Genomic DNA, 22,562 nt, shown 5'->3' on the forward strand with positions numbered 1-22,562 from the left:
CACAGTGCAAACTAAAATACACAGGAAAATTTTAACAGCCAATGTCAAAATAGCTGGATAAGCCTTTGTTTGACAATTACATTTTAATGAAAGCAACCAATCATCATTGTTCATCACCAACTCCAGATTTAAAAGAAACTTCTTTGCGAATTTCTTCATTGTGCAAATCCACAGAAAATTAAACCTGCACTGGTTGACAACGATGATTTCTATTAGTGGATTAGAACATAAATTTTTGAATACACCAAAAAAAAAATAATAATAATAATAAAGATTTTAATTTTAATTTTGGAACTCAAATGAAAGACCCCAACCCCATAATGCAGGGTCCTATGATTTACGCAATGCAGAAATTTAGGTTAAATTAAAATGGATTTCCCAGGACATCTGTCTAAATTCAAGCCCTAATCTAAAAATAAAACAAGCCATGGAAACTGTACATTACTGACAGTTTTGGGTTTTTAGAAAGTGAATCAACGTGAAGTCCGCGTGGGTGATGAGTTGGTTGTGCGAGTGTCTTAATAGCATGCTGTTTTGTGTGAGAGTGTATGACCTCATCCCCCCACCCTACTTAACCTCTGTGACCTTCGCCCCCCCCCATACACCTTCTCTCCCTCTCTCTGCCCCACTCCCCCCAGATGGAGACACTGGATCCCCATTACAGAGGAGACAAGACAGACCCAAAAAACACACACACACCTCATCAATAATGCAACAACCCGACTAGCTTAGTGTGTGTTGTTGGGAGATATTCTCTCTGTCCTGGGATGCCCAAGTGTGTGAGAGTTAAAAAGAGTGAAGAAAACTTAGAAAGAAGAACGTGGAAAACTGAGCGAGATGACAGGGAGAGGAGAGACAAGACGAGAAACAGAAGAGAAAAGAGATGAGAGAACAAGAAGGAAAAGAAAAGAGGGGGCCTGAGGAGGGAGTGGGAGAGAAGGAAACAATAGAGAGAGGGAAAGGGGGATGGGGTGAGAGAGAGAGAGAGGGATGAGATCATAGCTCTTCTAGTAGTCTGTTGTCACTCAGGTCAAATTCCCTCCCTCCCTCCCTCCCTCTCTCTCTCTCTCTCTCTCTCTCAGGCATCGATTGCACTCAAGAATGTAAATCTCGCAGGCACTCCTGCACTTTAGACTTTCATAGGAAGTATTTAAAGAATTCAGAGCATCCGAGGAAACTACTGCTCTGCTCTAAACAGTGGCATGTTCTTACACAAAGAAGGACATGGCGACCCACAGAGACACACTTTCACACAGACCTCACATTTTCCTAAAATGTCTGAAACGGGTCAAATGCAGCCGATACTGGAGGAGGGCAGACAGGCATCTGTCACGGCCAGATTTAAATTTGAACTTCACACCATCCCCCCCAAAAACTTTATATCACTATCTCATTCATTTTCTCTAAATGCCAGTAGCCTTAATATTTACTGAGATTTTGGTGGAAGTTTTGAATGGTATTTAGTGCTCATTATATTTGATTTTAATGAATATTTCATACTGTAATGTTAACCCTTTTGATTTCAAGTGTGTTGACTGGCTTTAATTATGTTAAATTAATTTGATGTTTTGGCTTGTTAAAATAACTTCATTAACACTTACAGCCCACACTTTGTCTGAAATGTAAGTTATTTAACAATTTGGTTGTTTTATAAAAGCAATATTAACACCATCAATCTATTTTATATTTTATTTATACACTTCTTTAAAAGCTTGAAGGTAACATTTTTTATTTGTTTTGATTTTTTTAAATAAATGAATACTTTTACTCAGTAAGGACGTATTAAATTTAAATCTTTTTTAATGTTTTTACCGTCACTTTTGATCAGTGTAATGTTCTTTTGAACCCTCTACTAATCAATAATCCTGAAAATAAATACACAAGTAAATAAAGAAATTCCACAAAACATTAAGCAGCAAATCGGTTTTCAAATGATAGAATAAGAAATGTTTCTGACTCCAAAGTTTTGAATGGATAGTAGTATAAATAAAAATAAATAAAAATTGTACATTATAGGTTTTATTGTTTTTTTTAACAATCTTGTCAATGCTGATGCTTTAATAAAACTATACGCAAAACAACTATGCTGATAAAGTACTTTGAAATTGAAATTGAGAGAGGGAGCAGATGAGAGAGAGACTAAAAATAACTTCTCAAAAAGTTCTGAAGGAGTTTCTGTCAGGCAGCACAGAGGAGGGATTCAGTTGTTGGCTGGGAAGAAGCAAAACAAGAACAGCTCTTCCTCTGTCTCCTCTTTTCTCAGACGGGAGCTGCCAACAAAGAGAGTTTGGTAAAAGATGATGGATAGATAAATCAAATCCATCCATTAATGGTTTAACAGGTGAGTGTGAGGGATGAATATAGCAAAAAGTTGGCATTCAAAGTGTGTGTCTTGAGGTCACAAAGTGAATTTGTATGTGTGTGTGGATACTGTCAAAAACATGTTGAGACTGTTTTTGCACACTTACACAACACACATTTTGACAACACACTGTGTCTTATGTCCTTCTCCTGTTAAACTTTTCTTAAAACCATGTCACTGCTAAAAAAAATTGGCATATGATTCTTAACACTCAACGGAATGGAATTCAACGTAATTTAATTTAGTCATAGTATGCGTAATATCATAAATCTTTCAAATTATTATTTATGAATAAATTCTGCTTTAAAAGGTTTATTGTGCCACAAATTTTTGTTTTTTGTTTTGCTTTGATTGTAATAACAGAAACGCACACTTCGCATGTGAAATAAGCTGTGCTCCAGTTCTCACGTCGGCTTTAGAGATTCCGGTAAAAACTGATTTTTAACTCTTGTATTCATCTGCATTACATAGTGACAGGATCACAAAAACAATCCAAGATAAAATACAGTTTTCAGTAAGATACAGTTAAGTTCAGAATGAAATTATCATGCATCTTGTTAAAAATGATCTTTTTACTGTGACAAAAACTCTAACACCAGCACTGGCCACCTGTTGGTAGGAAATATGTTTTACTGACTACAGTACATGATGAACTAATGTCATAAATGTAAGATATACGATCAAAAAAAATCACAGTCTCTCAGTGAGCAGAGTGAAACCATACTGCTGTTTAAGATTAATTATATAGAAAAAAAGAGGGAGAGAGCATAACAACAGATTAATGAGTGTGAACCTGTATATGAAGAGAGTAAAATGTTATTGGCTACTGTAAACACCCACACACACACAAGAGCTGTTTCATGATGTGCCTTGAAAAACTTAGAAATAACTAGAGGGTTAGTCATGGCCTTTAAGCTCCAAAAATAGACACAAACACATTGGAGTTATTGTTTTTGATATGCAGGGTGGGGGGATGGGGGGGGGTGTCGACAGAGAAAGAAGGAGCAATTAAATGAAAGGATTAAATGCAAAGTTAAGAGGTTTCACAATTAGACTTTCTCACTTTTAACTTTCCTTTCACGCTCCAGTTCTTCTCCAACCAGCCATAGCTCTTTCCAGGAACAGAGAGAGAGAAGGCTGGAGAGGTATGGAATGAAAGCAATTGCATAATTTATGTTTTTACATTCCTGACAAAATGTCATGCACTAAGTGTGTGTCACAATACTTCCTCAGAAAAAAAATAACAAAAACACAATGTAGTAAATTATAGTTGACCCAAAAATAAAGTCATCCTCGTTTACTCATCCTCATGTTATTCCAAACCTGTGTGAACTGCTTTCTCTCATTGAACACAAATGAAAACTTGTGAAAGAATCTCAAAACCACTCTTTTCCATACAATGAAAACATACTGTGATCAGGCACTACAAAACTCAAAAGAAAAATGCCAAAGTGAAATAAATGTAATTATTCTTTAGAGCATGCTTGTGTACAATGGTTAGTGGACCCAGTCTCCGCCCCTGCTGAACCCCTTTTCGCAAGGTCGCATATTCTTCAAAATATACCTTTTCTCCACTGAATAAATAAAGTAATATGGTTTTGGAACAACATGAGGGTGTGTAAAAGATAACAGAACTATTTGGGTGGAATAGCTAAACATGTATTTCTTCATACACATCTCTTTATGCATTGTGAGTGTAGAGTATTTGCAAACTATTTGTATACAGAGAAGAGGTGGAACATCCCACATCCCAGAGATCAGAGTATATTTGTCTTCTCATCCTCCGCTCATTACCCTTCAGTCTCTCCTTTCCATCTCTCTCTGTGAATATCACTTATTCACTCAATTCCTAGACAAGAGCCACTCGTCCCCTATCACTCTCACTCTCATTTAAATTACCATCTCAAACTTCTAACACTACTGCAGTCAAACACTTCATTCTATTTCCACTGTCTCTTTCTCACAGACTAATGGTTTGTGAATCTTTCAAGTAGTCAGTTCTCTGCATGTTTCAATACATTGGCAAGGACAAAATTTGACCCTCACAAGTATAGTCACACACATACACAGCCTCTCTCTAGTTAGTGTTAATGTTCCGACAGGTAGGTGAGAAAATGAGAGTTCAGCCCTCCCACCATAACACCTACTGATCAGAGTGTTTGAGTGTTTGTGAAAAGCCCCTTTCACACTGCACGTCGGACCCGCAATATTTCCGGAACATTGCCGGGTCGCCTTCTGTGTGAAAGCAACCACGTCCCGGGATTGATTACCACATTGAACCCGGGTCGGTTATCGCGCAACTCTTTTATCGGCTGTTTTAAAGGAAGATCAACGTTCGCGAAGAAAACATATGTGCAAACTGTAATGAAGCAGAGATCAGTTTGTTCCTCACTTTCCGTGCTGATGCCGAGATCGTTCGCTTGCTTCAGTGAAAGTATAACGTGCCTAATGTTTTCGACTACATTACACGTCACGCGCTGATGTCACGTGTCGTAACGGGATCTTCAAGGGTTGTGTGTGAAAGCACGCACATATCCCGGGTCATCAGTGGCAGTGTGAAAGTGCAAAATCTAGCGACCCTGGGAACAATTGCAGGAACACTTTACCTGTGTATTTGCCGGAATGGCAGTGTGAAAGGGGCTTAAGATTGTTAGTGGACCCAGTACCCTGGGCAGCTGTGGCCTAATGGTTAGAGAGTTGGACTTTAAACCTGAAGGTCGCAGGTTTGAGTCTCGGTGCTGGTAGGAGTTGTAGGGGGGATAGTTAATGAACAGTGCTCTCTTCCACTCTCAATACTCATGACTGAAGTTCCCTTGAGCAAGGCACTGAACCCCCAGTTGCTCCCTGGGCGCTGGATATAGCTGCTCACTGCTCCGGGTGTGTGATCACTTTTCACTGCTGTGTGTGTGCACTTAGATGGGTTAAATGCAGATCACCAATTCCAAGTATGGGGTTACCATACTTGGCAAATGTCACGACTTTCACTTTCGCCCTCGCCTGGTGACCCCCTTTTCTCAAGGTCACTTTTGATTTACCTGAATTGTGTCAAACAGTGAAAACAAGTTGAAAGTAAGATATATCAACCAAGTGATGCAACCGTCTGACATGTCATTGACAGGTTATGAAACTGGAAGGTCATATCACTCCTATGTCACCGAGTAGTTTAGTGCTGTGGTTGAGAGCCTTTTACTGAAGGAGCAGTAGGGTTAAAAGCATTAGAGAGTTACAGTAAAGTGTGCTAGCGTACGCGTGAATGTGTGTGTATATGTGTGTGTGACAGGGTGTTTCCTGGAATGTGTCACCATTGCGGTACAGGAAGTTAGCAACTGTTCTGCACCACAACAACATCTCTGCTTCCTGTATATGTGCGTGCATTCATGTGTGTATGTGTGTGTGAGGGACAGATTTTGACTCAGAGCATCTGTACTATAACACTTGTCACTTTCCTCTAATTTGAATCAGACCTGATGGGAGTCGCAAACTTTCAACGAGAGCCGACACATTAACATTTCGCAGCACCAAGTGATAAATATAATAAAGAAAAACAAGCAACAGGCACAGTTTGTGTCGGTGTTTGTGCGAGCATGCGTCAGCGCTGACTCAGTGCGTGAGCGTGTTTGTAATTCAGCCTTTCACAACGCAAACAATCTCTCTCCTCCATTCCCTTGCTTTCTCCATCCTCTCCCTCCCTCTCTCTCTTGGACACCATCTCCTAGCAACCAGACACTTCAGGCCTAAAAATAAACCCCTAGATATGAAGAGAACAAGATATAAAACATAAACGACAATTAATCCTTTCACCAGAGCGTGAGTCTCAAATAGAAAAGGTAGGAGCAAGAACAAAGGACAAGAGAAAGAAGCGAGGCCCAGAAAAAGAGACGAAAGAAACAGGGAGAGAGAGCCAGCAACAGGTATTTGTTCGTTTTCTCGTGCACTGCAGCACTTCTAGATTGCTGGGAAGGAATTGGACTTGGTTTTCACTTTTGGTATAAAGTCAAAGTTCTTTCTCAAGTGTAGTAGGTGGGCCAAAGGGAGACCCTGCTCTCTTTAATCGCCCCAAAATGTAACCAGATGAACACTTTTATGCATTCTTAAGCAACTGTAATACTGACAGAGCACACACACACTTTATTAGCACACCTGATCTAAATGGTGAGGTTCTACCACAAACTTCCTCTTTGCTTGTGAGAAGGAAGGAGAGGAAATGTAAGCTAAATCAAATGTATAAAGCAGAGATAATAATGTCAGCAGATCATTGGGTGAAAACTGTAGGGTGATTTTTGGGAGCCTGCAGTCAACTTTAAGAAAGGGACAGGGTTTAAATGGGCTAAATGATGAAGTACAGCATATGTCACCAGAGAAAAATCTGAAATTTAATGGCAAAATCAAGTTAGTTCAACAATTGCAAGGTAAAAAAAAAAGAAAAATGTATGGATCATTCCTAATAAGATATGCATTAATAATGCAATAATAATGCATTTATAAAAAGGACAGGCTGAACTTATATTTCATGCAGACTTCATGCAATGTTTTTAATCAAATATCACTTACAAAAACATTTCATGAACTTTAAGGACAAAATTTGCTTAATTTAGAAACTCACTCCAAGAAAAGATATCTTGCATTTCAGTAACTGAGTCATATGTTGATTCAGTAACCGCTTTGAACAATTCAGTGAGTTAATTCAGCGAATGATTTGTCAAACTGATATAAACCAATAATACATGAGTTTGTGAGTCTTTCTGAATGATTCATTCAAAGCAGATGCTCATAAGAGTCATTTCTTGTGCACTGAACTTTACAGGCTGTGAGGACAATGGCTATAAAAAGATGTTGTTTTTAAATCTAATCACATTTAATCACAGTGGCCCTAAAAGTTATTTGGACATGCAAAATCACAAATAAAACAGTTATTAATAATAATTCAGTTGTAATAATCACACATGGTGTTCTGTTAAAGTGGTCGTTGAAATGGTTAACAGTGACACTGTCAACGCCTCTGTACGAGTGTACACACACACACACACACACACACACACACACACGCACACGGTGACCCCCTCCCATCAGACCACAGCGCTTTAATCACCTCCCTTATCTTTGTTTGTGTACGGCAGTCTGACTTGCGTCTGTGTGACGTGAAACGGGCCAAAAATACTCCCTCTTCTTTATCTCCATCACCCCATTCCTCACCCCTCCTTCCTTCACCTCCATCAGTCCTGCTCTCCCTCTCTTCCTGCTATTCTTCTACCTCTCTAATTTTAGATAGTGGGGGAAAGAACGCCACACATCTGCGAACAATCTGAGAGAGAGAAAGGTTGAGAGAGGGATACGAGTGTTTCTATCCGAGTAACACAGTTGTAACAACTTGTACAAGAGGAATGGAAGTGTGTGTATGTGTTTGCCCAGGGCCCAAAACGCCCTTGTTGTTGTTTCATCTGTTAATAGCAGATGAACGGAGATAGTTTACTGGCCAACAATTACAATTTTATTACTGGTCAATTTATTTTGAATCACTGTAAAATATAAATGCATATCTATAAATATATAATTTATATATAGTAAATATACTATATATATATATATATATATATATATATATATATATAAAATGCATTATAAATATATATTATATGTGTAAACGTCTCCATTTAATTAATATAATTTATTATATAATTTATCTATTTATTTTTTATTTATGATTAATACATATATATACTTAGGACATACACTATATATAATATATAGAATTTTTACAATTTATATAAAAATAAAATCTAATCATACACATACACATACATACATAATATGTGTTTTAACAAGTGTTTTACATCATTTCACATCACTTGCATTTCTTTATAACTGGTAAATAACTTTATTTACTCAACCATGCCAATTTTTATTCACATTTGGCACTTTCCGAGCGTTCATTTTGGACCCTGTGTGTGTGTTTGTGGGAGAGAGGGGACAGAGGACAGGACACAGCATGTGTGTGTGTGTGTGTGTGTGTGTGTGTGTCCAATGGTAAACATGTACAGGGCTGGGAGACATGCAGAGATGCCGCCTGTCACCATCATACAAACACACACACGCACACACACACACAGGCAGACGTGTCTATATGTGATGGTGGTGTGGTGGTGAGCAGCAGGACGGCTGTGCTCCATATCTAAGAGATGCTTAAATGGATCTGCTCAAGCTGATTAAAGTCCTTCTGCTTGTCATTACATAACACTCACCTCACTCACACCACAGGAGACCTGGATTACAGCCGCCGCCGTCTATGTGTGTGTATGTGTCTGATCACACTGTATTAGTGCAGCGTCTCTGATATTCAGCCTGTCTAGATATTCAGTGTTTATCTTCAGCTGTGTTTGTGTGTGTGTGTGGATCAGCGTTGTCCATGGATGGAGAAACACACACATGCACACAGCAGCCAGAGATCTCATTAATGGCGGGAATGATTGAATTATCAGAGCAGAGTGTTTTGGGTCCAGATCTCACCACAGCCATCCATCTTCCTCTCATCCTGTTGTTTGTCTTTCGCTCACAATCACTATCAGTCTCTCTCCCCAGTGTCCATCTCTCCATCACCTGCCTTCAGTCCTGTTCTCTGGCTCTCTGTCTGTCTCTCCCAGTCCCCCGTCTCTCACTGTCCCACATCTCTCTTTCCCCCCACCACAGTTCCCCGTTTTCCCGTCTCTTCATTTTAAAGTATTTTATTGGTGTGATTGTCAACCATGATATTGCCAAAGCAGTGTAACAATATAATAATAGTAACAATCATCATCATCTTATTCATCATCATCATCATCATGCAACTAAATGTATACATGAATTCAAATAAGATGCCAGCAATAATTTGAATACATAATACAATTAATTTAAACAAATCAAATAAAAATAAAAACAAAAAAAGAAACAATAGATGAAACAAAAAACTAATCAGAAAAAAAGCCAATAAACAAAAGTAAAAACAAAACATCAAAACATTACAAACAAACAAACAAAAAGTCTTTCTTTGTCCAGTCCCTCATTTGTGTCTCAGTCCCCCTGTCTCTCACGCTGTCTCTCTGCCTCAGGGGACAGATAACCCTCCTCAGCGAGAGCAAGTAAAGGCCGGTGCATTATGCAAGACACTGATGATGTAACCACACTCACTGCTCTCAAACACACACTGCGTCTCACCTCAGCAACAAGCATCAGCTACTGGGATGTAAAGAATCAAAACAACCGCCACCACCACCACCATCATCATCATCATCATCATATGGACTACAGGAACAGCATCCGAGACTACTTTAATGCAAATTCGGCTAAATTCAACTCAAGCAAACAAAGTTTACTGGAAACACATATGGGTGTCTCATTATAATCAAATAAAACTACAACAAGACAGAGACTGGTCAATTTTCTAACTTCTTAATTATTGCTGGTGTATTATGCAATGGGGAAATGAGTATACACACACACACACACGCACAGTGCTGTCCACTTGACAGAGATAAGAAGCTAAACTGTCTAATAAAATCACTTTATTGCCACAGTATACATAAATGAATAAACAATACATATTACACAATGGGTGTATGAAGATGTAAAAGTATTTGAACACACATGCCAGTCAGACACCCACTCTCACACACACACACACAATATGGGATGGAAAATAGTAGGACTGTACTCCACCCTGGGGAATCCCATCCAAAAACACATCTATCCTAACAGTGCTTCATCCATGTAGCTTCACACACACTGCCAGCAGCACCAGAGACAATAGAAGTGCAGGTTTCTCGGAACACACACCTTGCTGAGTCATCCAAACACACACACACACAGATGCTTGAAACACAGCAGACATCTTCAACTAAGTGCTACAAAGGGCTCTACAATAATTCTATGAATTGTTGCACACACACACACACAGGAACACAAACACAAGGCTGCAAACTGAACCCCCGAGATAACACAGAAATAACACACAGTCTCTGAGCAGCAGGCCAGGGTAAACCTAATAACTCTCACCACACATCAGCACAGAATGGACGCTCAGTCAAGCTGGTTTCAGGTGGTCTGTGAAATAATCGTGGCATGTAACATTTTCAGATCCTCCTCATTGGTTAAACGTGTAGATCTGATTCCCCCAGAGCCGAGATTTCCTTCTTTCGGAGTTTCCTTCAAGTGATCAATAAAGGCCTTATCAGGTCTTATCTAAAATGCCAAAGGTGGAGACCTGTTGTACGTTTAAAGGTGAAGTGTGTATTTTCTACAGCACTAAAATATTTTCTCTTTCAAAGGTTTACATTTCAGTTACTATTTGTGTGCACAGTTTACAGAATATATATAGTTTCTGTTTTGTTATAGACTACCATTCAGTTGTTTGGGGTAGGTATTTTATAATGTTTCTGAAAAATGTCACTTATGCGCACCAAGACATTTATTTGATCCAAAATACAGTTAAAATACAGTTTTTTTTATTAGTTTAAAAATATATATTAAAATCATCATTGATGGCAAATCTGAATTTTCATTACTGCAGTAATGCAGTATTCAGTATTAGTAATATAGAGTCACATGATGTGGTGCTCAGGGAACATTTATTATTATTATTACCAGTACTGAAAACAGTTGCTGCCTGACATTGTTTTTAGGATTTAAGATTTTAATGTTTATTTGATTAATTGAAAGTTAAAAGAAACGGATTTATCTGAAAGAAACAAAAAGAAAAACTTTACTTTTGACTGAAACTTTACTTTTTAATGCAACTTTGCTGAAACAAACAAAAAAAACTTACTGACCTCAAACTTTTGAATTGTAATATATTTGATAAAGACTCATATTATTTACATGTCTATCAATTCTATACTGACTTCTTTGTCCAGATGTATTAAAATGTAAATGCAACTCATAGTTTGGCATAATCTTCTGTTATTTCTTAGAAAAGCAGTGAAGCAGTATTGATAAAATCTTTGATAATATTTGAAAAACTTGTGTCATGTGGTGCAACCGACATTAAGAATATGATATCAGGAAGACCTTTGCAGACAATAATTGAACTTTCTCAGTATGGCTTATTAATGATTATCTCTGCATATTAAACTTAGGCAGAAGAAACTATTATAACAAAAACTTTATTGTCCAAAACTTTTAAAGCTAAAAGCCTCCCTGTGACTGCTGTACCAAGGGCCTCAGTCTGTCCCGATCCGTTACAAACCCTGATCCTCTAAAACAACAATCACATTGAGCTGCCTTACACTGCTTTAGAGAAAATAATCGAGCATGTCCCTTAAAATCTGGCCCACATGCGCACATGAGCAGTGCATAATCAGCCAAACCATGTCTGAGGCTAAATATGGTACAGTTAAAACAATTATGAGGCAAGCACTTTGGCCAGAGACCAAACACACAAACAGCTTATAGCTGATGTCATCTACAGCCCAGAATATCAACATCACCCACAGCCACAGAAATAAGCATGTGAGAATGCAAAAAGAGGATGGGATGTTTTAAAAAAAATGGAAACCAAAAGAATATAACAATGAATGAACAGACTAATACTGACTTTTAGCGAAGACACGCGTGTGACGGGCAAACATGCCATTAACATTTGATGCTGAAAGTCACCTAAACACAGCAGCTCTCAGACCAGTCAGATGTGCATTATTCAACAACATTAGACATTACACGTCCTTGCATATACCTTAAAAGAGAGAGGAGAAAGGAGTTAAGTGCTTGAAATGTTTTGTTTTTTGCATACTCACACCGAGGGGTCTCATCATTCAGTGCAGAAACAGAGATACTGGAACTTAAGTACAGAGATTTTCTGAATGCTACAGCCTTTAGTTGGAGATGATGACACAGCAAGTCGACCACCAGGCCTGAAACTCAACTTACTCAAATACTCACAATCTTGTGCAACCCACACCAGGCCTAAAAACGAGAGAGGGATGGAGGGAAAAGACAGAGAGAGTGATGGAAGATGAGATGCCACTGGGGTATTCCAGCATGGATTAGAGACAGAGAGGTATGTGTGTGTGTGTGTGTGTGTGTGTGTGTGTGTGTGTGTGTGTGTGTGTGTGCGTGTGTGAGAAGAGTGGAAGGATGGAGGTGTAATCGATGGTCTAAAAGGTTTTCAGTCACACCAACACACACACACACACATACACACACATTCACTATTCTTTAGTAGCTCCCTATGAAATACAAAACCCATCTGAACACACACACAATGGGAGTACATTGCAAGCACCATTACGTTCACATCTGTGCAAGTGTCCGAGCTGTGTGATAAAACTCAAAAGGCAAATGTCTTTTTTTTTTCAACATCAAAATTCTCAAAGTACTTTCTTGAAATGGCTGTGAGTGTGTGGTGCCTTTTGTTGCGCATCCAGGACAGCCCAACACAACAAAAATGTCTCAACCAATAGCGTGAAGCTGGGGGCGGGACTATCTGTCTTTTTGACTAGAGAGACAAAAGAATGTTTGAGAACCTGTTTGAAAACTGTCATCATTGTCTTTTTTCTAATCCGTTTCTATTTCTTTTACACTTTAGTAAAAAAAAAAAAGAATGGTGATGTAAACAGCAAAAGTAAAACCAGACACACACACACACTTGCTTTTTTAAAGACTATGTTGACATTATTTGTTTTTAGACTCTGTTAACAATATTAACATCACAAGTTAATGATATAGTCTGTCTAAATGTATTTAAATAAAAATAAAAAAAGTTGTTATTTCCAGTTTCCACATTCACCATTTAGTGTAGTTGTGCATAATTTACACACTTCATCTTAAAGACATTTTACAATCCCACTGAATCTCGTCTCCCATTCAGACCTGGCAACTTGTTATCAGCACAGTTATTTTATTTAATCTAGTCATTCAGGCGTGTTGGGTTGAAATCCAGCTGGCCTTCCGTGAACGGGTAACAGAATATCAGCAACTCATACAAAGTGTCTACACAACAAGCGGGTTGTTTTCGGACGTCCTCTCTTTACAGCTCCGAAAATATTTGCCACCTGTCTTCCATCCTGGCCTTTATACGATTAGGTTCACATATCCAATATGTTACACACACCTTCCCTCCACTAAACACACACACACCCTAACTGATGAATTAGAAAGTGAGTGCCGTAAATGCCGGTAACAAACTGGTTCAAAGTTCAGAACAACTCCAGTAAGCTCTTGAGCAGGTTTCAGCACATGAAGAGAAGGACAGAGGGAAAGCTAGAGAGAGAGAGAAAGAGAACATGATCTTGCATTCCTCAGAAGAGAAGGAAAGGGAACGGGGTACAGAAGAGAGGGGGTGGGGTGGGGTGTTAAAGTGGCGCCAGACAGCATTTGAATTCCCGGCAGTTGACCACACAAACACACACTCTTACACACACAGGTTTAGACTGTGTATATAATGAATAAAAGTGTGTGTGTGCTGGATTTCATTATTATTTGAATAGCATTGTCACACACTCGTACACACACACACACACACACAGACATGTTTACCCAGTTAAATGAGGACATAAGACAGACTTCTACTGTTTTTTACTGCTGAAACTAGAAACTATTGATGGGAAGTTGACTCCAAGAGTCGATTCCTCGAATCTGAAAAGTTGCTGTGATGCTGAAAACCCTTCAATGATACTCTAATCCACTATAATATAGTAATATAATCAGAAAGGAGTGACCTGACATATTATACAATGTATCATAGAGCTGGAGCTGTCGCAGAAATTACTTCACATCCTGCAGCTTTCTTTTTTAAATAAACAGCAGTCCCTGTGACTTTAAATTGTAATTTTACCTCCGTGCCAGTTCTATAGTTTAATTACTGTTATATATCAATGCAATATATCATTTGGCTTTCCATGTTTAACCTATTTGTGTTTATATTCATTAAACTACCTTTAATCATTAAAAACTCACATCAAAAATAAACAAATCAATAAGTGTTTATTCCTGTATACTGTACACTATATAGCTTACTTTAAAATAATTTTTACTTTTTTATTTTTATTAGTTCTATCAAAGAAAAGACTTTCCTTAAAGACAATTTTTTGTGTGTTTTTAGTTATCAATATAATTACATCTAAAATATTAAAACAAGAAACATTTAATAAACAAAACCTTTAAAAATATGTGGAAAAACCTTATTTTTAAAGTTTAAAATATTATCAAATATTGAAATATTGAAAGGCTATATTAATTAATTATACATAAATGTATAAATACATTATTTTTATTTGATATCTATCCTATTTTATTACTAAACCTAGTTGTTTTTATTTTATTTTGCATCCTAAAACTATTTGTACATTTTCATTAATACATTGTTTATGTTTGTAATGTTTTTATGGGCACTGTTGGCTGCTTCTCACAATCCAGCAGATTTCAGATTCTTTAGATTTCAGATTCATCATTAATGGGACATCTGGACCACACGATACAGGCAAAACCCGACCTCCACACACACCAAAAAATCCACATCAAAACACATCCAACATTGTTTTAACATTCACCCACTAAGGGATTCAAGGGGAGTGAGGCAAAGGTGGAGGACACATAGAAAATGGAAATGGTCTCACATAAAGGGCATAATGTTAGTAAACTGTTGCTTATCTGAAGTGCTTATGACCAGCACTTAACATCAGTTAACATCTCAATGTCACTGGACGCTGCACTAAGACAAAACACACACACACACTGGCACACAATCCAGGTGTTACACTGAGTCATGCTCATGACAATGCAGCCTCTGTAAAGTACCTGTATTACATTTCTCTCTCCCAACACACACACACACACACACAGACAGAGCAACATTCTTCCACAGCAGAGCAGGCTGCATTTCATCAGGTTCAAGCACAGAAGCTCCTGATGACAGTCTGGACCCAGAGCACACATTCTAACAGCGGCTGAGCTCTAATGAGCAACCAGTCAGCAATCAGCACAAAAAGTGCTGGAAAAACAACTAAGTACAGCATGACAGAGAGAAACACAGCCACAAACATAGTTAAAGCTCTAACTGCTCTGAGAAAAAGATTTTAAGTCATGTTAAGGCACTGAAATGACCTAAAAGTTAAACGTTTGTGCTTGTAACACATCTGTGAGGTCTGAAGCATCTGTAGTCAAAAATGCCCTAAAAAGTGGGCTTTTCCAAGAATGTGATTCGATGTGTGTGAGTTTGCATGTGTGTGTGTGTGTGTGTGTGTTTGGCAGAATGCTTTTCCTGGAATGAGTAATGCCACACAGGCTGTAGTGATTTAAGCTTTGAGCAGGAATGTGGGAGGTCCACGTTTTTTCTGCAAAACAAACCAGTGAGAGCATGTGTGTCAGCGTTAACAGAAGTGAGTGTTTGCTGAACCATGAGAAGATTGCCCTATTAACTGTTGTCAATGGCACATCCATCAATATTAACACTTTGTCCATTATTCAAAATCAATAAACGTGGCTCAATATATATTGTCTGTAGGACTGAGTCTCTCCTGCATCGTTCGGAGCGAGTGAAAACAGATGCACGGTGCAATTATGTGCAAGTCTAATAAAAGACTAATGGAGGTTTCTCTGAAAGTGTAATGGAAAGCTACAGTATGAAGTGTAAACAGTGGTTGGAAAGAGATGTTTAAAATCAGCAGAAAAGGTCACTTAACCTTAAGCATCTCATTAAAAAACATTAACATTCATAGACATTCAAAAATGTAATAATTATGAATTAAAGTATTTTAGAGTTTTTGAATGAAAAGTACTTTTCTACCTAGTTATTGTCCCGTGCAATGAAGTCTGGGGATATTTTTTTCTGTTGATCCCAGACGTACACTCAAAGTAGCAATTGATAGTGAGCATCTAGGCTACGTCCACACGAAGCCAGAGCTTTCCCAATCCGATCTTTTCCTTTTTTTCTCATCTCAAGAAATATCTGCATCCGACACAAAAGGATGTAATATACAAACCAGACCAGCATGTGGAGCTGTAATTCTGCCACAAAGATACACTAAAGATGGAGAAGAAGACTTGCGCATAGGACTATGCGCATAAATCTTGTGAGCGGTATACAAACGAGCATGGAACAATACATTCATTACCCTGTGTTAACTTAAATTAATAAAAACACAATTGTTCAGTGTTTGCTCATGTTTTGTTGCTGTTACGTGGTCTAGCAGTGTCTGAATAGCGGCGAGACGTGGGCTGATGATGTCATCGTTTCAGAAAATACACGGATTCGCTGTCCACACGAAAATGCAAGGGCAGCATTTTAAGATTTATCCACTCTGGAACCTGGTTTCAAAAAATATCGGTTTCACTCTCCCAAAAGGCTGGATCCATGTGGACGAAACGCCTATACGATTACAAAATGTATGCGTATACAGCTAAACGCGTAAGAGGTTTTACTTTGTAACTTCCATAAAATGGCACATTTTCAAGAATTTTAATTATAAACATTTTGATTTGTTTAATACATTTTTTAACAAAGTGTATTTTATTTTGACACTTAAAAGGGTGATTCACAGCTGGCAAGATGGCCTGCGGTATTCCCTTTTGCCAAAATGACGGGAAACTTAACCCACAATGCACTTGGTTCAATATGACTGACCATGACTGGGCATACAAAAATGCCAAAGTACTATAATTTTCACAAAAATTACACCCTGGAGCGATCAAAAATCCATTATTATGACTTGTTTTAGCTGGATACCAGGATATCTGGGTGCAAGTAATGTGGAGAAAGAGCACACAACTGTTCATTGTAACAATACGAATCTAACTGAAAATCTGCAAACGTCTGTAGGTAGAAAAAGCAGAGATTGTTTTGTGCTTGAATGAAAACCCAAAAATTAGCACCCTGACACATCTTCACATGCTTCAGCTTCAATGGTTTGTCATGTTAATGGCCATCCTACTAAAGGCTCTTCGGATATGTGCGGTATGTTATTGTGGAAGACATGCAAATATCAAACCACATAATAGAGCATCGGTTAAACTATTCTTTCCGCACAACACTTCAATCATCAACTTGTTCTTGTGTGCTCCAACTTTGAATAACGCACAAAACTCACATGTGCTTCGAATGTTTCACATTCTCCTGATGCTTGAAGAGGAAGAACAGAACAGAAGGGAAGGAAAGTGAGAGTGAGATCACATCTGACCTCACTAACTAAAGGGAACCGGAACCTTAATCAAATATTGTAAATCTGTAGTACTACTGATTTGAAGAAATGGGGAATTACACAGACAAATTTAGGAAATAAGATAAGGAAATGAAACCAGGCTGACGTTGTTCATACGCTCTACTACAGTGTCATATGCGGTTGAGGAGATGGCATCAGGTCCTCATGCCATTGGCCACATGGCATGTGGCCCGCGGGGGCAGGGGTGTGTGCTGGAATGCAGGGTTAAGGGTGTAGCTATGGAAGGTCATGAGGTCAGGATCATACACACACTTCTCCCCCCTCCCCCCGATTATACACAGGGGCCTCTGTGCTTCTGTCAGTCTGTAAAAGACTCCAACACATGGACACTCTCGCCTCGTATTCTACGCTGCCCCCGTAACATGGCAAACACACACAAACCACTGTGCTCCCCTGTCGCTGGACACACCATTATTGTTCTCCAGGGGTAAAAACAAACACAATACTATTCAACCCCCGAGGACTTTATTCATCCCTAGAAATACACCATCTGTACACTTCCAGTGAAACATTTATTCCCAACGCTCCCATATCAAGGTACAAGCTCTCCCAAGGTGAGTGGTGTAAGAATAAAAGAACAAACTGTATCGCTGTTGATCCAATATGATCTCACACTTCAATGTCAACGAAAAATCCTGCCCATGTGTGTGACATTTACAGGCCTTCCATTTGTGTTCACAGCAATAGCATGACGGTGCAATCATTTGATGGGACTGGTGGGAAACTAGGCAGTGCGGAAAATACAAAACATATTCGCACGCTGGCTGCCTCACACAAACACACGCACATGCTGCCGAACAGGATACATAAGCATGTAAACATTAAGAGGTGTCTGTTGATGTTGAACTGGTTCCAGAGATACCTGAACAACTGAGGCGGCTGCATAACACGGACTAAAATAGAGCACACGGTCTCCTTTGTGACAATGTGAACGGGTGATAAAAGGCTGCTAATTATTCCAAATTAACAATCTATTACACCTACATGGAAACCAGCATACAGTAAGCATGGCAACGACACACAGGCAAACATGTAGAATATAACTGTGCCAGGGTTCGAAATTAATCGGGACTGGGTCAAAAATGCAGCTGAAATCTAAAATATGATATTGTCGCTATTATTTAAATGTATTTATCAATTAGAATTAGAATTTGACTGGCTGAGTGGAATTCTTTATAAGGGAATCGTTGAATTGTTCACTTAAGCGATTCATTGAACACCACTGATTCACTCAAGAGCAAAACAAGGTACTGTGTTTATGAGCGAGTCATTGAATCATTCACTCAAACGATTTGTTTAAAACTCCAAAAGACTAACACTTCCGTTAGACAAAAATAAATGTATAATATATTAATTTAATAAATCTCTAAAATGAAAGTTACTCGATATTAGTTTCTTGTTTCTTTAACTATTGTGTAAAAGCAGTATCAGACTAGCAGATGTGCTAAATATATTTTAATGAATAACCACTTGTGTAATTCTGAGTAAATATTGAATATTGAATACATTTCTGACACTGATGGTCAACACTACCTCTATGCAAAATAACAAGCCAGTACTACAAATTAAAGCTGCAATCTTAACCGCTGACTCTTCATTAACAACCATCTCATGAGATAGCGCACAAATTACAGTGTTAGCAATTCAGGATACTGCTGTACTAAATACAAACTGAGGCCTGATGGGTAGACCATGGTTAAACCACAGACACTTTCAGATGTTACAGAGGAAACGAGATCAGCCAGGGTCAGCTGAAGCCTATTTATGCAGACACACACCACCAGGAAAAGAGAAGAAAGCCTGGAGAGGTGCGCATCATTCTCTGAATTCATGCAAAGTGGCAGCCAGAGAGAGAGGAACTGATAAAAGCAGTGTCTCTTATCTAATGTGATTCATGTGGCGAGAGCTTTTTGATGAAGTTGATAGTTTCCGTTTTACAAGGACTCACGGACGCACACATGACTTTTATCAGGTGCACACCGTACCAGCGCTGTTGTCACCTCCTGTTCTCAAAACAAACCAAGGCTTTCAGAGAAAATGCTCTCTCACCGATATGCACTACGTATTTATACCACTGTGGGTGTTTGCAGGTAAGAACACAGACTGAAGAGATACTAAAATGTGATAGAGTGATGCACTTGGAAACCACATCCTATACTCAGTACTGTATTTTCTTCTGACTCTCTTGCTCACTCGCTTGCATACTCAGCAGCTGAGCTCACCTCGTAACTATCGAGGTCATAATGTGGCCTGCACAGCCGTAGACTGATAAAACCACAAGGTACTAGTAGTAGTTCTTGCCAGCTGAATTAAAGCAACATTTCATCCCATCTCTGCATTCTAACGTTCAGCATCACAAAGTCAACATATGTAAAAATGACATCCTCTGTCGATTTAAGATAAAATATGTGTGATACAAAACTTTTATCTTGCAAGAGGGGAAAACCAATGCTACTGATGAAAGTAAGTATTTTTAGAGCAGGTCAAGAAGTCAACCGCATCAAATTTACATTTTAGGCACAGTCCTAGTTAAAAATACATTCCAATTAGGAAAAAGATTGAATAATTTGGCCTAAACAAATCACATCTGAAAGTGGCATGTGGTTTTCAAATGTGCTGATACTAGTATCACAGCATACATAATGAACTTATGAGGTAATGCATTTCTTTCAGATATTTAAGACTTGTCCTATAGAGAGCTTTCACTGACAACTCACACACAGTCTTCAGGATATAAAGTAATATTATTTATCCACAATAATAGCTTACCCAGGGTTTCATACTCACAAACTAAAAAAGGAGAGCTTCAGCGCTACATTATATGGATTTCAGATATAATCATTTGCACTTGTCAGTTGTTCTTTAAAATAAAAAGATTATATACAAACATACTTGCAATTTAACACACTACATACTACTCAAATGAAGCGTTCGGGACGGGAAAGCCAGGGTTTATAAAAGTGAAAGTGACCATGAAGTGCTAAGACTTCACGCAGAGCCGGACGAACTTCATAAAGCCCATGCAGCAGCGCGAGACATCACTACAACGCATCGCGAGACTGCAGACTGGATAATGACTAGCGCGCTCGCGGTACTGATGGAATGTAATAGTTAAAAGTCCATTAAACTTCGAGCGGTGCGGGCGGCGGAGCACGAGCGCTGAGAAAATCGTGACGAGAGAGAGAAAGCGAGAGCGTCTCAACATGGATTCCCAAACATACCACAATAGGCCTCCTGAACAGGGCTACTGAGCTTCCAGTAGTTGGCGGGACAGTAGCAACTTACCAAGTATATAATAAACATGTTCGGAAATGAATACTTAAGGAAAGTATGCTAACAGTGATTGAAGTGAATTCAAAATACTGAAAAGCATTCGTCACAAAAGTAGGCAATCGTTACTTAACGGGAAATTAGTGCGGAGCTCTGTTTTTAGATTTTTATGCACTTTACAAGCTTAAAATTATATATTTAAAATCCCTAAAAATAGGACTGACTGTAAAGGGGCCCATCTTCATAAATAAAGTGTTGAAAACGTCCATTAAACACTTCGGTGTGAAAGCAGGGCTTCCATTTTGAATGTGGCATGCTACTGGTTCAAAGCTCGCGCTTGAGCTGCACAGCTGGCACGCGCAGTGTGCGAGGGGGGATATGTTTGGGGGAAATAAGATATTTAACATTTAGCGGGGACTCAGCGGCGTCGATTTCGGCATATTTCCAAAAACGACACAAGCTGCTGTTTTAAAGTTGTAGCCATTCAACAGGTTCAGAGCGGAATGCGCTGACAGGACTGGAAGAAACTGAACAGAAGCGGTCGTTAGGTTCGAATGTAACTATTTAAAGTAAAACCTTTAGAACTTGTGAGAACTTGTTACCATTAGATCTACTAGAACAGACGCGCTGAGCTGGACTACACAGCAGCACTTGAGGTTATTTAAATGAATGAACTGTTAACCGCGTTATTTGTTAAGTTTTAAGATTTGAAAGCGGCCAGTTAGGGTCATGAGTTAAAAACATCTTAGATTCATCTGATAATGTAAACAAACAAAACTAGCCGAGTACTGAATCAGTTGGCATGTCAGAGTAATAAACCCTGGACAAACACTGTCAGCTTTTTTCTTTTTTTTTTTTTAAGTAGAAGTCAGTTGTCACGAAACTACATAAGTGAGTTTTGACATTTCTCCCCGTTGAATAATTCAAGATGGACTGAGTGTCGTTAAATCCTGACTTGATACACTGGCTCAACAAGTCAAAGTTGTGGCAGCCCTTGATAATTAATGCCTGGGTAACTTACCCGTGTCCCCCGGGGTTTTCATGGTGAAATCAAGCTGTGTGAAGTTGTCAGTTCAGCAGCGCGAGACTCGGCCTCTCCCGCACCCCCGTCTCCAAAAGGCCAAACTTTTGTCCAATGTTCAGCGCTCTTGTTCGTTCCCGCTGTGTGTTTTCTGGCCTCTTCACACGGTCCTCCAAACCCTCCGACCGACAGCGCTGAGTTTGGGACAGAGGCTCAGCACTTCCACTGGCGGGACGTGACGGGATGGGGAGCAACGGAGTTCCAAAACAGCGCTTTCCCTTCTGTCCCGGGAGCGATCGGTACAATCCCAACACCGCGCAGAAGCAGCACTCCGCGACTCTCTGTTACAGACGCGCGCTCTTGTGCCCAGTTTATGATTTTCGCAACATTTTATCCTTCTGTTAGTTTGTCATCTGCTCTACCGAGGTTCGCCATTCGCAGTATATCAGTCAGTTTCCCATTCTCTCTTTCACACCGACTTTTTTCTCCTTCCTCCACTCTCCCTAGTCTGAAATTACTCGCTGTCTCCTCCCCCCGTCTCTCTTTCTCTCTCTCTCTCTCTCTCTCTCTCTCTCTCTCTCTCTCTCTCTCTCTCTCTCTCTCTCTCTCTCTCTCTCTCTCTCTCTCTCTCTCTCGGGTGTCGTGTTTCGCTCGCTGTGCGGCACGGGGCCGCCCACACGGCCGGGGGAAGGAGGGGACCGGGGCGGGGGGCACTGGCTGAGTCACG

At 39.3% G+C, this 22,562-nt stretch overlaps 1 protein-coding gene across 1 annotated transcript in view; it reads right to left on the bottom strand.

Moving 5' to 3' along the window:
- Positions 1-22,372, bottom strand: part of LOC113059988 (ETS domain-containing transcription factor ERF-like) — a 41,273-nt gene extending 18,901 nt beyond the window's left edge. The window contains exon 1 of the mRNA XM_026228732.1: positions 21,836-22,372. Within this exon, the coding sequence (XP_026084517.1) occupies positions 21,836-21,857 (22 nt within the window). The 5' untranslated portion in view covers positions 21,858-22,372. The remainder of the gene's footprint in view (positions 1-21,835) is intronic.
- Between the last annotated feature and the right edge of the window lie 190 nt (positions 22,373-22,562).

Source organism: Carassius auratus, chromosome 41, assembly GCF_003368295.1.
Source record: "Carassius auratus strain Wakin chromosome 41, ASM336829v1, whole genome shotgun sequence".
Classification (NCBI taxonomy): domain Eukaryota; kingdom Metazoa; phylum Chordata; class Actinopteri; order Cypriniformes; family Cyprinidae; genus Carassius; species Carassius auratus.